This window comes from Diabrotica virgifera, chromosome 6 (assembly GCF_917563875.1).
Source record: "Diabrotica virgifera virgifera chromosome 6, PGI_DIABVI_V3a".
Taxonomy (NCBI): domain Eukaryota; kingdom Metazoa; phylum Arthropoda; class Insecta; order Coleoptera; family Chrysomelidae; genus Diabrotica; species Diabrotica virgifera.
Window position 1 is genome coordinate 21,494,845 of NC_065448.1, and position 14,581 is coordinate 21,509,425.

The 14,581-nt window shown below is 35.9% G+C and overlaps 1 protein-coding gene across 1 annotated transcript in view; it reads right to left on the bottom strand.

Moving 5' to 3' along the window:
• Positions 1 to 2,506: 2,506 nt before the first annotated feature.
• Positions 2,507 to 14,581, bottom strand: part of LOC114331524 (uncharacterized) — a 325,962-nt gene continuing 313,887 nt past the window's right edge. Inside the window, exons 2-4 of the mRNA XM_028281121.2 lie at positions 11,642 to 11,817; positions 9,552 to 9,635; positions 2,507 to 4,371 (exon numbers count right to left, since the gene is read on the bottom strand). Coding sequence (XP_028136922.2) covers positions 4,178 to 4,371; positions 9,552 to 9,635; positions 11,642 to 11,817 — 454 coding nt within the window. The 3' untranslated portion in view covers positions 2,507 to 4,177. The remainder of the gene's footprint in view (positions 4,372 to 9,551; positions 9,636 to 11,641; positions 11,818 to 14,581) is intronic.

A 14,581-nucleotide genomic window follows, 5' to 3' on the forward strand; every position in this document is an offset into this window, starting at 1 on the left:
ATTTCACCGTAATCTTCCTGGGTGGCGAAATCCTTCAGGTAGATGACACCCTCGAGGTATTAATTAGTCTTAAGTACTACTCCGGAGTAAAAATACGTGTTAAACCTATATTTTTTAACCTATTTCGTGTTATTTTCATTGTTATAACAAAAATGTCAGAATATTGTTTTATTTTCGCTAAAATTTTAACTGAAGGTGAAATTGTTACCGTTGAACGTGGTATCAAAACATTAGTCAATGCAAGTACTGAAAGAGCTGATGAATTTTTAGAATTTCTTAAAGAGCAGAAATCTATGACCATACATGTGGTGTCGTAAAAGTTATACTCGAAAGTGTTCTATTGCTGCAGCTATTAAAAGACAATATGAAAAACAAGAAGCCAGTACATCGACCAAAAGTCCTCTTACTAGAGCACGTGTAAGTGAACCAGCTTTTTGTTTTAAACAACAATGCTTAATGCTAATTTTGCGGCGAGGAATGTAATGAAGAACGTGAAAAAAAGCCATTGTTAAAAAACCACGTTAAAAAAACGCGCTAAGTACACTACCTCAAAGGTGGTGTGGAAACGTGTGCGCATATTATGACGATTACCACTTTTGAATCGTTATATCTCAAAAACGGTGCCTCTCAGGAAAAAAAGTAATTAGGCATTTTTTATAGATAATTATCTAATCTACATTTTTGTTAGAACTAATTTTATGATAAAACTTACCGTTTCGCTGAAAATCGCTAAAAACTATATTTGTTGACCTTTGACCCCGGTAAATTTTTTAGCTCGGGTCGGATTTATGAGGACTTTTTAGATTTCATTTATGATGGTATTTTGAACAATCCTGCCAATTTTCAGCTTGATGGTAATTTTTGTAGCCTCGGATGTGTAAGTTGACCGGAGTATTGTTGATTACTTAGTGCACACCTACATTGGATCCGATTTTCTCCGATCAGATCAGATCAGATCAGATCCGATCCGATCCGACAGGTGGTGCCTACATTGGATCCGTCTTTCTCCGATCAGATCAGATCCGATCAGACCGGTTTTCCGGCGAGGGTGCCTACATTGGTTCAGTAATCTTCCGACCACCGACCACGGACAATGAGTTCCGATGAAGATGTGTTAAGGAGATGATGAATTGAATATATTTAAACATGTTAGCTTGCAACCCCCAACTTGCAACCAGTTTGAAACCGGTTTGAAACCAGTTCGCAACCATTTTGCAACCAGTTTGCAACCAGTTTGCAACCAGTTTGCAACCAGTTTGCAACCAACTTGCAACCATCTTGCAACCAATTTGCAACCAACTTGCAACCAACTTGCAACTAAAATTGCAACTCAACTTGCAACCAATCGGAATGAAACCAAACACTTCTCGATGAGAATAGGAGAAGCTACTCCCGACGTCGGCCGATATCGGATCTGATCTGATCTGATCGGATCGGAGAAAAACGGATCCAATATAGGCACTCCCATTTAATACTATGGGTTTATTTTTTATTCCGACGTCGGCCGACGTCGGATCTGATCTGATCTGATCGGATCGGAGAAAAACGGATCCAATGTAGGCACCCCCATTTAATACTATGGGTTTATTTTCTATTCCGACGTCGGCCGACGTCGGATCTGATCTGATCGGAGAAAATCGGATCCAATGTAGGTGCGGCCTTACCCGCCTAGTCTTGCTCCCTCTTGTCTGTCATCCAAAGCCTCCTTCAGAGTATAGATTAAAAAGACTGGACAAATCACAACTCTCCCGAGCCCTACTTTTGATGGGTAGTTTTTCAGTACGAATATTTCCAATTTGGATAGAGGCTACTTGATTGTTATATAAGTATTTTAGCATTCTTATATCTTAATGGTTAAGTCCGTAGTAAGCAATCCAAAAATGTATCGTGTTGTAGTCAGTTGAGAGCCTTCTGGAAGTCTATGAAACAAACTTAATCGTTCTTTCGGAACTCACAACTTTTTTGTAAGAGAACGTGCATACAAAATAATGCCTTCCTAGACCATTTCTAAATCCAAATTGCTTATTACGCATTGTACTTTCGCACAGAAGGAATACTCAATTTTGTATAATTAGTAAAAGTATCTTAAGTGTGTATTTAGTCTAAAATCTGCTTTTTTTGGTAATGTTTTAAACAATGACTCCAATTATTAATCATCTGCTATTTTTCCTTCGTTGTAATTTTGTTAAAGCAAGTGGTTAAGTAGGTAATATCTTACTGGTCCAAAAGTTTAAGCAGTTTAGCAGGGATTTGATCTGGTCCAGGTGTTTTATTATTTTTAGCTTTCTGTATTGCTTTTGCTGACTTCTGATTTTAATGCCAATCAACGTTTTAATACACTGGGACCTCCGTCTACTAACCGGTTGTCACAGGTACTATTTGTTTAGCGGCGGCTAGGGTCTCATATGCTGCTTTTTCGATAAATGTCTTCGCTCATGTGGTCAAATTAGAGTTGGAATAGTCACTGTTAGGTATATTGTGGTATTAGGATGAAATAAACATTAGATTAGGTATAAAACGTCTATATTTCCTAGATTATATAAACTCAACACTAGATATATCGTCTAAATAATTATAAACATGATGAGAAATACACTAAAATTATACATAAATTAAAAGTTAACAAAAACGATAATATGCTTAAGAATTAGGATCAAAGAGAACTATCTAAAGGCATGCGCACTTCATAAATACTTGTTCATTATTTATTAGTGCTTCAATAGTACATTTTTCAACCTTATAATATATAATATGTAACCTATATATTAAAGTTTCTAAAAATTGCTAATTTGGTTCGGAATACTAATTGGTTTACCGTTATAATAAGCCAAGGAAAACGCCACTACAGACATTTAATTTGGCATTAACAAAGTTCTAGTTTAAGTTGGGTGAACAACAATCAGAAAGTTAACTACCTTTACAATAGGGCTTTTCATTCACAGTCATTTGTTTCGAGCTTCTGTCATGTGTCACTAAATATTAATATATCTACGTCATACGTTATTGATATATCCAATGATACAAACCAAAGACGTACGACGTAGATATATTAATATTATGTGACACATGACAGAAGCTTGAAACAAATGACAATCGATGAAAAGCCCTATATATTAATTGTTGCTTCCGTGACAAAGTGTTATTGCTCCGTGGTAGACTAGTAATGACATGTGGCATGCAGTATGACAGTTATTGTGTTGTCAAGATAACATTTGACAGCTACAAGGATAATCATGAACCTACACTACAGAATATTTTTATTCTGCGTCTACAGTTTCGTAGGTGTTTGCTTGTTTCGTTAATCACCAAATTAAAGTTGTACGGAACTAATACAACATACAAATTAAAATCATGAAAATGTATTATTATTTACTAACAAGACGAATGAAAACAAGTTAAATGCAATATGAAGGAAGTGATAAGTTAATACATGAATGTTGTTTTGGTAAAGTTTAGAGCATGTACTGAAAAGTATTGGTCGAAATCGCATAAGTAAATACATGTTTGTTGATGTTTTCACATCTATTCAAATTCATTTTTAGTTGCAATTGGACGATAAAAAGGAAAGGTGGTATATTAAAGTACTTGACTGTACCTTCCAGATAATTGTTGGTTGCTAACAGCTACAAGTTAACAATCAGCTCCTTGCGTGACAAGTGACAAGTTTTGGTGTCAACTGTCAAGAAATTCTGTTAAGAGATATACCTAAGCCACTCACTGTTGTTTCATATGTGTTGGCATATAGATTTATTTTGTTGTTTTAAGAAGTTCTATTAACGTTTTTGTTGTTCTTTTTATAAATAATTCTTTATTATCTATTCAGTCACAATATTCCACATAGACAAAAAAGGAGTTTTGAATGTAATCGTTCTTTATGTTGAGAGTTTAGTTGTAATCTAGCTCCTTTATAACAACATCTTTCTTTCAAATGTTTTCTGCCAAGAAAACTATCGATCAGAAGTATTTTAAAACTAACATTACTCAAAACAGTTTCTATTATATTTAATCGTCTTTTTTAAATCTGAACTAAATTATAAACCCTGTTTAAACATTTTTTTAATAAAAGCTGATACTTTTCAGTACATGCCGTGGAGAAATTGAAGCAAAGAATACTCAAGTTTCCATCGGAAATGAATACTAAAGGATTCCTTGTTTTTTTAAGAAGGATTTTTCGAATTTACACGTTTCCGTTAGGTGTATGGATTCCATTTCCGTTGGTCAGAGAGTGTGCATTTCCGTTCGTCAAGGGAGTCGAATTTCCGTTCAGCGAAGGGGTGGATGTGCCGTTTGTGAATCCGTTTGTCATGGGTTTGGTGGGGGTAGTAGCGGGTGAGACGATTGTGTAGGTTTCTCCGGTTACTGGATTGCGTTCTGCAAAAAGAAAAATAATTTAAATGTAAAATGTTTACAAAAATTTGAGGGAGCGTTATAAAAATATATATTTTGACGTTTCTGAAATATTATTTTATTTTTAAAAGCAAATAGAAATCAAAATAACTGTAGAACTAAAGCAAATGGACGATAGATGGTTAGGCATGGGGAATCTACAATATGCATTCCACGACATGCCAATTTATCAAGGTAAAAATTCAACGAATCCTAATAGTAACTTTATGAGTAAAAGAAAGTAATAAAAGTCAGTTTAAGATTTAATTTCGTTGAGAGACCACCACCATCTTTTTATGCACATTTCGTTGTCTTCTTCTTCTTTTTCATGTACCATGTCCTTTCAGAACGTTGGTTACCATCATAGCTATCTTAATTTTATTCACTGCCACCCTAAATAGCATGCTTGTATCAACACCATACCAATCTCGTAAGTTCTTCAACCATGAGGTTCTTCTTCGTCCTGGACTGCGTTTGCCTGCTATTTTTCCTTGCATGATATTTTGTAGCAACCTACATTTGGGACCTCTCATTACATGTCCGAAATACTCCAGCTTTCTCTGCTTGATGCTTTTTATGATCTCAGTAGTCTTGCTGAGACGTTCTAGTATTCCCATATAGCACACAACGTCCGATGTACGTCCATATAACGTACATTTAAAGTCCAAACGTCCATGGACCAAAACTGTACGTACTATGTACCTACATTACGGGACGTCCATTGGACGTTTGATTTCAACGTACATTGGACATCCATTTGTGGTCCATGGATATTTTACACAAAACGCGACTATTATATTAAGTCCCAATACAAACTAAATGAGAATCTTCTTGACAACGTTGTCGCTCTTCGCGCTATCGGTCGTGAAAGGTAGTATTAGCCAGGTACTTTTAGGGGATTATCGCTGTTAATTGTTGTGGAATACTGAAGGAGGGTTTATTTATGATAATTCACAGAATGGCAAACCAGCTTGTAATATACAACAACCGTACTGACTCTAAAAATAGTTTGGAACCGAAACAGAACAGAGATTAAACCTCTTTTAATGTGCATGCTTCCTAGGGCGTCATTATCTGAATCTCGTCTTAATGAAAATACATCCTGTGATATATTTGTGTTTTCTGTTTATCGTGCAAGTGCAGTCGTGCATTAATGAAGTTCCTAGTTCCTATAATAAAGTATATTATAATGAAGTTATAGTAAAGAGAAATAAAAAAGGTCTTTTGTGTAATATTTTTAAGTATGGGCCATTCCACGAACATACGCCTGTTTTGGATTACTTCGACAACGAATATTTTACTGCGTAAAATAAGAAGAACGAAAGTAAATTGCAAATTACATTGCTGTTTATTGGAATAATTATTAGCGCCGTTTACTTTCGTACTTCTTATGTTGCACAGTAAAATATTCGTTGTCGAAGTAATCCAAAACAGGCGTATGTTCGTGGAATGACCCATATAAGTTTAGTATTATAAGGAACTATTTCCTATAAAGGCTTTTTGCTATGTATTTATAAAATTATGGATACTAGATTGCTTTCTGAAAAGTGCCCTACAAATGTCCATAAGACGTACATTGAATGTACATAAGGTGTACACTGAAAGCTCCAATACAACGTACAATGTACGTTTGTAGCGGACGTTCTATGGACGTCCAATTTTGTGAACTCTGGATATTCGTTGGACGTCCATCGGATGTCCATTGTACCTTAGCGGGACGTCCATTGGACGTTCCAATGTACACAGATGTACGTCCATTGGATGTCCATAAAACGTACTTGTGCTATCTAGGTTGTGGAGTTTCGAATCTTCTCCACCCAGTAAACTTTTAAAATTCTTCTATAGCAGCGTTTCCCAAGTTATGGGTCGCGGCCCGGTACCGGGCCAAGGAAGCAAAATGCCGGGTCGTCTCGCCGTTTCACGTCTTGCTATTTAATACCGCGTTTTGACTGACGTAGGTTTCTCCGAAGATCAAAGCTGTAGCACCAGAATGTGTTTGGGTGCATTGTAGCACCCACAGAGAGGCATTAGCTGTCAAAAAAATGCTACTGTTTTTAACCAAATCTATGCAAGAGTGTGTAAAACGTATCTTCATAAAATCTTGACCACTGAACTCAAGAGTATTCTCTGCTTTGTGCAAAGAAATGGGAAGTGAACATGAACATCTTCTTTTACACTGCGAAGTGCGTTGTATATAAAAAGGAAATGTTTTAAAATGACTTATTGAATTGAATGAAGAAATTTCAATGTTCTTAGAACAACATCCACCAACGGCTAGGGATGCAATAATTCAATTTAAAAACAGTTTTCATGATGTCAATTAGTTAATCAAGCCAGCCATCTTTGTGATATTTTTGACCTCTTGAACAATTTAAATATGACCGTACTCGGTAGCAATGTAACAGTATTTAAAGTACAAGAGAAGGTGGAAGCTGTAACAAAAAAAACTTTGTGGACACGACGCGCGGAAGCAGAAAATTACAAAGCTAACAGAACTACAAAAAGAGTATAACGTGAATTCATTGCCGGGTGATATTCCAGCGGCTTTCAAGGAACACCTGCTAGGACTGGATGCAAATCTGAAGGAACATTTTCCAGCCATCCACAGCAACAAATTATGGATAAAAAATCCATTTACAATGGACGTTGAATCCGAGACAGGATTTCCGGATTTAGCTATTGAGTCAGTAATTGAACTATCGTGTGATTAGGGCACTCAAAAACATATTTGACAAATTACCACTGATACATAGGTTTTTGGCTGTCTTTATAAAATATATATATTTAAAAGCGATAAAATTTCTAATTCCTTTTGTTACGACCTATAAGGGTGAGGCAGGGTTTTCAACACTAGTTTTCCTCAAAAATAAATATAGGAACCTTGTGGAAGGGGAACCGGACCTGAAGATAAAATTAACATATTTTCCTACAGACGTGAAGTTTTTAGTTAACCAGAAATAACTGCATACTTCTCAAAAGTAAAAGGGGTATGCAAAAAAATAGTGGGTCACGAAGGATAAGCACAAAAATAACCGGGCCACGGAAAAATAAGTTTGGGAAACGTTGTTCTATAGCACCACATTTCGAAAGCCTCAAGGCGATTTAGATAGATTTTATTCACAGTCCAGGACTCGACACCGTAAAGTGAGACCGAGAACACGTAGCAGCGAAGTAGGCGGATCCTCAATGCCAATTTTAGGTCTCTGTTACATAACACCTTGGACATCCTTCTAAAAGCGGCTCTAGCCTGCTCTATCCTAGATCTAATTTCGCCGTGACTTTCTGCGTTACAATTTAATTGCTGTCCAAGGTAAACGATTTTATCAACTTGCTCAAGTTTGGTATTATTTAAATATTATAGACGGTTTTATATGCTGTTGTTTACTTATTACGAGTATTTTGGTTTTCCGTATGTTCAGATCCAGACCTGCCTACCTACAACTCTCAACGACACTATCAAGTAGTGTTTGCAGATCTTCTTGAGTAGAAGCTAGGAGTACTGTATCGTCCGCATATCGCAAATTATTGATGACTTCACCGTTCACAAGTATTCCTTCTTGTTTTTCAGTAAGTGCTTTTCTGAAAATTCTTTCGGAGTAAACGTTGAAAAGCAGGGGTGACAAGAGGCATCCCTGCCGTACTCCTCTTTTAATATTAAGAGCCTGTGATTTCACACCATCTACTAAATCTGATGTTGTTTGATTCCAATATAAATTTGCAGTTATTCGAACATCTCTCCCGTCCAAGCCAATGTCTTTTAGAGCTTCGATCAATATAGAATGATTAACACGATCAAATGCCTTCTGGAAGTCAATAAAACAACAGTATATGTCTACAGATATATTCCGACATCTTTGAGCAAGTACGTTCATTCCAAACAGTGCCTCTCTCGTTCCAAACCCGTTACGGAAACCAAACTGTGTGTCATCCAGGTATTCCTCGCATTTATTGTAGATACAACCATGTATTATTACCTTCAGAAAAATTTTCAATAAATGGTTTAACAAACTGATGGTTCTATAATCACCACAGGTTTTTGCTGTTGTCTTTTTAGGTAGAGATATAAACAGTGAATTAGAAAAACCATTAGGTAGTTGTCCGCTGGTATAAATGGTATTGAAAAACGAAGTTATAGCCTCTAAAACATTGCTATCATTTTATAAGCTTGTATATTTCAGTTGGAATTTCATCAGGACCAGTCGCTCTGCCATCTTTTGATGATTGTATGGCTTTTATTACCTCAGAGCGTGTTAATAGGGGTCCGTCGCAGTTAGTAATATCGGGAGGTGAACTTCGTTGTCTTGAACTTCTGAAAACAGCCCTTGGTATGCTCTGAATTGAAACCAAATCCAAACCAAATTATTTCTATTAAGAAATAATTTGTAATAGACACATCAGTGACATATAGTAAAAGCAAAAAGATACGCAAATAACCGGAGAACTAAAGATTTCTTACGTTGACAAACGAATTCTGGTTAAAGCCTAAATCTGAGCCTTCTACAATTTACAAAACAAACGAACGATAAATTGATAGATTCCCAATGTCTATCCATTTAAGACAATGAAATGTGCATAAACAGATGTGGGTGGTCTCTCTTTATTTTCATTATATCTTAGAATTGTGAGGTATTCTTTTACATCTTCAATTTATCTTCTACACCGTCCATTTCTACTGTTTCTGCCCTTTGGGTTTGACAATTAATCAACATCTTCATGTTCCTGTACTCATTATCTGACATCCCAGAAATGTGTCCAGACCAGCTTATATTCTGCGTTTTAATAAATTTCGCAATATCTGGATCTGCGTATTGCTGGTTACACTCATAATTCAAAGACAAACGGGTCTTGTAAATGTTGAGCCTTACTGCACGTTTAAGGTTTTTATATCTCAAATATATCTGAAGACCATCGTGAGTTTTGTTTGCTATTGCTATGGGTCTTTTTACTTCGTTTCTTGTCGTGTTTGTTGTGTTGACTAGCGATCCAATATTATGTTATATGTGAATCCTTTGACTTACTCAAAGGTACAGTTATTAATTTGCTTTCTCTGTTGAACACTTTGAGGATGTTTAGCAACTGAGGGAGGTGAGAAAGAGAGTGTTAACTATAAAATAAATCTATATGTTTGTGTAAGTTTCTACTTAAATCAACTTTTTATACAATACCTGTGTAAATTTTTGAAGTTTTGGATATTTTGCAGTCGAAAGACATTACTCCATTTCCTGTTACTGGATTGCGGTTGTTTACATCTGAAAATATACGATATTATAATTATTTTGTGTTTTAATAACTATAATAAAGTTAATTAAATGTATAAATTACTCCAAAAATCATATTTGAAGGTACAGTATAGAACAAAAATCAGTAAGAAGTAGGGATGGAGGTTGTTGACAAATCACCGTTTTCCGGTTATACCGGTTTTTTTCACCTACGGTTTAACCTGGCGGTTATAACCGGTCAAAAAAATCGGTTATTCCAAAAATCGGTTTTTGGTTTTTTAGTCAATAGCCAATAGGTTATTCTTATATAACCTGGTGGTTATAACCGGTCAAAAAAATCGGTTATTCCAAAATTCGGTTTTCGGTTTTTTAGTCAATAGCCAATAGGTTACATTTATATTGAGTTTTAGTTTGCGATACTCCATTCTAATCGATGTCAATCCATATCGGTATCCAAATCAGTCATCAATGTTGTCAAATCGGTTTCGGTGAGCTTAAAATTTCTCATTCGTGCGTGTGGGGGTAAAAATTTTCCCATTTTTTTCTGAATTCATTATTTTTTTCACTTATTTGGTTTTTTACCGGTTATTACTGTAAAATGAAAAAATCGGATATAACAGGGTTAAAAAAACAACTGGTAAAACCGATTATTGCGGAGTAAAAAACCGGTTTTAGGTTATAACCGGTTTTTCCCATCCCTAGTAAGAAGACGCCAGAACTCGTGGATGAAAGAACTGAGGAGATGATTTGACCGCTCATCCGGAAAAATCTTTGGTGCAGTACTTAGTTTCCAAAGCTACGGCGCAAGGCACAATAAGAAGATGAATTAAATGTGACTGATAGCTCAGGCGGTAAGCTCGAGCGGTAGAGTATCTGACTTCCACGCAGAAGGTTGGGGATCGAATCCAAGCGCCAGCGAGAACTTCTAAATATTTTTAAATATCGAGCCTCAGGCCTCAGGGCGACCTGAGGTAAAACCTGAGGCAATAAGAGGCTGTTGAAACGTAGCCGTAGCACTGGCCTTCTATAAATGGAACTATTGCTATTAAAAATGTATAAACATTTTCCATTTCGTTGCAACCCGAAAATGCTGCAGCATTATATTCTAGTTCAATCAGAGAGTGCAGGAAGAGTCTATACCGGTTTCGGGCCTTTTTTGCCCTTCATTAGTAGACACATATCCTCTTTTCTCTGACTGAACTAGGATACTTCGACGCGTGCCATCCCGGATTGCAACGAACGAAATGGCTGGGTGTCGTAGCGACATCTGCTAAGAAACAAGCCAAGTTCTCAATCTAATAATATGTAAACTGACAATAAATATCGTTCTACATACCACCAGATTGAAAACAGGTGGGAACCTCTGATTGTCTTAGCTCTCGCATGGCTTATAATTTTTAAATGCCTCTGAGGTTGTTACCAGAGAGGTTTCCACCTGTTTTCAATCTGGTGGTATGTAGAACGATATTTATTGTCGGTTTATGTATTATTAGATTGAGAACTTAGCTTGTTTCTTAACAGATGTCGCTACGACACCCCAGCCATTTCGTTCGTTGCAATCCGGGACGGCACGCGTCGAAATATCCTATACTAGTTCAGTCAGAGAAAAGAGGATATGTGTCTACTGATGAAGGGCAAAAAAGCCCCTAAACCGGTATAGACTCTTCCTGCACTCTCTGATTGAACAAGAATATAATGCGGCTGCATTTTCGGGTTGCAACGAAATTGAAAATGTTTATACATCCATAATGTTTAATTTATTTACTCTTCTTGGGAAACCTTCTCGTTGGAACTTTACAGCGCTGAGCAGATGGGACGTGAATTATAAAGTTTAAAATTCCCTCATCTTCTGATCGTCTTGGCACCCGCATGGCTTATAATTTTTAAAAGCCTCGGAGATTGTTACCAGAGAGGTTTCCACCTGTTTTCAATCTGGTGGTATGTAGAACGAGATTTATTGTCGGTTTATGTATTATTAGATTGACAACTTAGCTTGGAACTATTATTACTAATAAAGTTAATATTTTAGTCTTTACCTTGTTTAGTCAAGGATCCTCTTCTGGGGTGAGGTCTCTTGTTTTCGGGTGAGCCAAATAATTTGTTGAAGGAATCGTTACTTTGTAGAGATCTTCTTGGTGTAATATGGCCGTTTGTTTTGTTACTTGGAGGGGTACATAGCACATTGAAGATTTCACTGCTTTGGTTGGAAACCCTAGAAAAATAAAACAATATCAGTATCATAGTCCATAATAGAAAAATAGTAAAATTCGCATAGCTAAAAATGTATTAAAATATTTCGTTCTAGGCTATTTATATCCATACGGTTATTAAATAATTAAAATTGGATCTTGATTTTTAATTTCTATGTGATGCCTATTATTCAGGCATGAACAAAGTGATAGCTACCTTCTGCATCAAAGTTATTTAGGACTGAGAACATTTTTGATTTTTTTTATGGGCCCTGAGTCTATTTTTGTTGTTTTTTTATAAAAGGAAGAGTTCATTGGATATTGTGTGATTTGAATGTCAAAAAATAGTAATGTTAATGAAATAGAATGTTCATAGACATACCAGTCCAACTAACTCAGTAAATAGCCTAATCTTGCAAAAGTGAATCTGTTATAAGTTCATTTATTAGGACAACACCAACTTCATACAGATCACAAAACTGACTTTGAACACTCCAGAACCATAGCCCCCATCTGCTTCTATAAATTAAGAATTATCCGAGAAGCCATAGAGATCGGAAAACCGCCAAATTGTATAAGCAAAAGAGATGACACCACCCAGTTGTCTTTGACACCAGTACCCCTCCTCAAGAAAACATCGTCCGCTCCACCTACCAATCCATATCACGCCGTCAAAAATCTTCGCGCCAACCCATATCCAAGCGCCAATATGATGTCAGAGAGAATGTCTAAAGCTCGGCTCAGTGAATATGGACGCGGTTTAATTAATTAAATTAAACTTCGGTGTTTCGTTGATTATTAATTTTTTCAACATCATCATGAACTTACTACAAAATTAACTAACAATTAGATACACAGATAACATTTTGCCGTTAATTAGTAGTAGCGTTGATTGAATACACGAATCGCGTATTCAATCAAAGGTAGTAGGTAGTGTTCCTGCTGACGTTGAAAAAATAAATAATCAACGAAATATCGATATTAGATTTAAATTCTGCAAAGTATAGACCATAGTATAGCCATATCTTGAGATTAGTATTGTCCTGATACGCTTATCATTGCACTCTTAACATATAATCACAGTTACAGCTCAGTCATGGCCAGTACTCGTTTTTCCTGAAACTTGTAATTAGTAACAGTGAGTAGGTAGTTTTAAAATAAAATTCATAAGAGTGCCATGCAGCACAAATTAGCCCCGTAACAACTGAGTAAATATGCACAGTGAGTATGCACAGCGAAAAGAACTACGTGCACATATTGTTTCATGGTACGTGAGCCCTGTTAATTTCATATGGTCAATTATAATCGGTCATCCTTTGGTGCCTCGTAGCTTACTTTACTTTTTTGCGTCCGGATGCAACTTCCACTTTTTTGGTACCTACTCTTATTACTTGAAGTAAAAACGCGACAAACATTAACAGTTTTGCACGCAGCCATCTAGAAGAAATTACTTGACAGACTGAAAATCCCTGGTGTGGTTTAATACGTAAAATAATTGACCCGTGTTGAGCTGCCCCCCACCCACTTGCAAAAATTAAAAAACAAACAGCCCTGATTTATGAGCTATTTATGAGCTCTCATATTCCGCAAACTAAAAATTTTGAGCTCGTTCCACTGAGCAGGAATTTAATATTATAAATATATATTATATAGTAGTCAGCCCCCCCACTACTTAAAAATAGGAATATTGAATCGATTTTTGCGGCAGAATTACGAGATATTTATGAGCTCTTGAAATGATATAGTTTGGATTTTTGAGCTCATCCCCTTCACCCCCAAACAACCATTTAATTGATTTAACTTGCTGAGAAAACTTAAAATATATCGTATTGCGGATATAATTCCTATAGCTTATATATTCTAAGAATAAACTATTAAATCACGTGCATTTCGATTATTGAGCTACAACCCCTTCGCAAGAAAACTACCCCATCTTCCCGGCTTAAGAGAAAGTTGTACTTAAAATACATTAAATTAATTATTTGGCGACTAGATATCATTTAATAATTTATGAGCTCCCAAATTACGCGCATTTAGAACAGTAAATTGCAATTTATTTTGTATAATGCAGTCACTGAAGGTAAAAATCAACGATTACTTTCAATTTCGGTGAATCTTCATCGATTCTCACGAAAATTGGTCAGTGGTTAGAGGATACCTCAAGAAACAAAGGTGACATGGTGCCAACTTGCGCCTTTACCCTGAGGGTGAATACCGCCCCTTCTCAGGGGTGAAAATTATTTTATTAAAATAACTGCACAAATCAAAAAAAGGACAAATTATAAGCAACATTTGTTATATAAAGTTATTAAAATAAGTCAATATTTTTAAGTTATTAAAGAACAAAGATTTTAATTATTCGTGAAAAAAATGCATGTTTTGAAGCGGTTTTTTGTAAATCACTGAAAAAAAAAAGTTTTTACAAAAAAGTTAATAGTAGTTTAATTCGTATAGCTTAATCCTATTTGCAGCTGCCCTGAATAGTTCTATTAGTGGAGTCAATGAAGGTGGATATGAGTTATTACCTCAGATTTCGTTGAACCTCCATCGATTTTCATAAAAATTGGTAAGTGGTTAAAGGATACCTCAAGGAACAAAGGTGACATAGTGCCAACTTGCGCTTTTTGCATTTTAGGGGTGAAATACACCCCTTTTTTAAAAAATATTTTTTAGATTTCTGAAAGTGCAGTCACTGTAAGTTTTCACTTCCTATTTTGTTGAACCTTCATCGATTTTCATGAAAATCGGTAAATAGTTAGAGGATACCTCAAGCAATAAAAGATATAT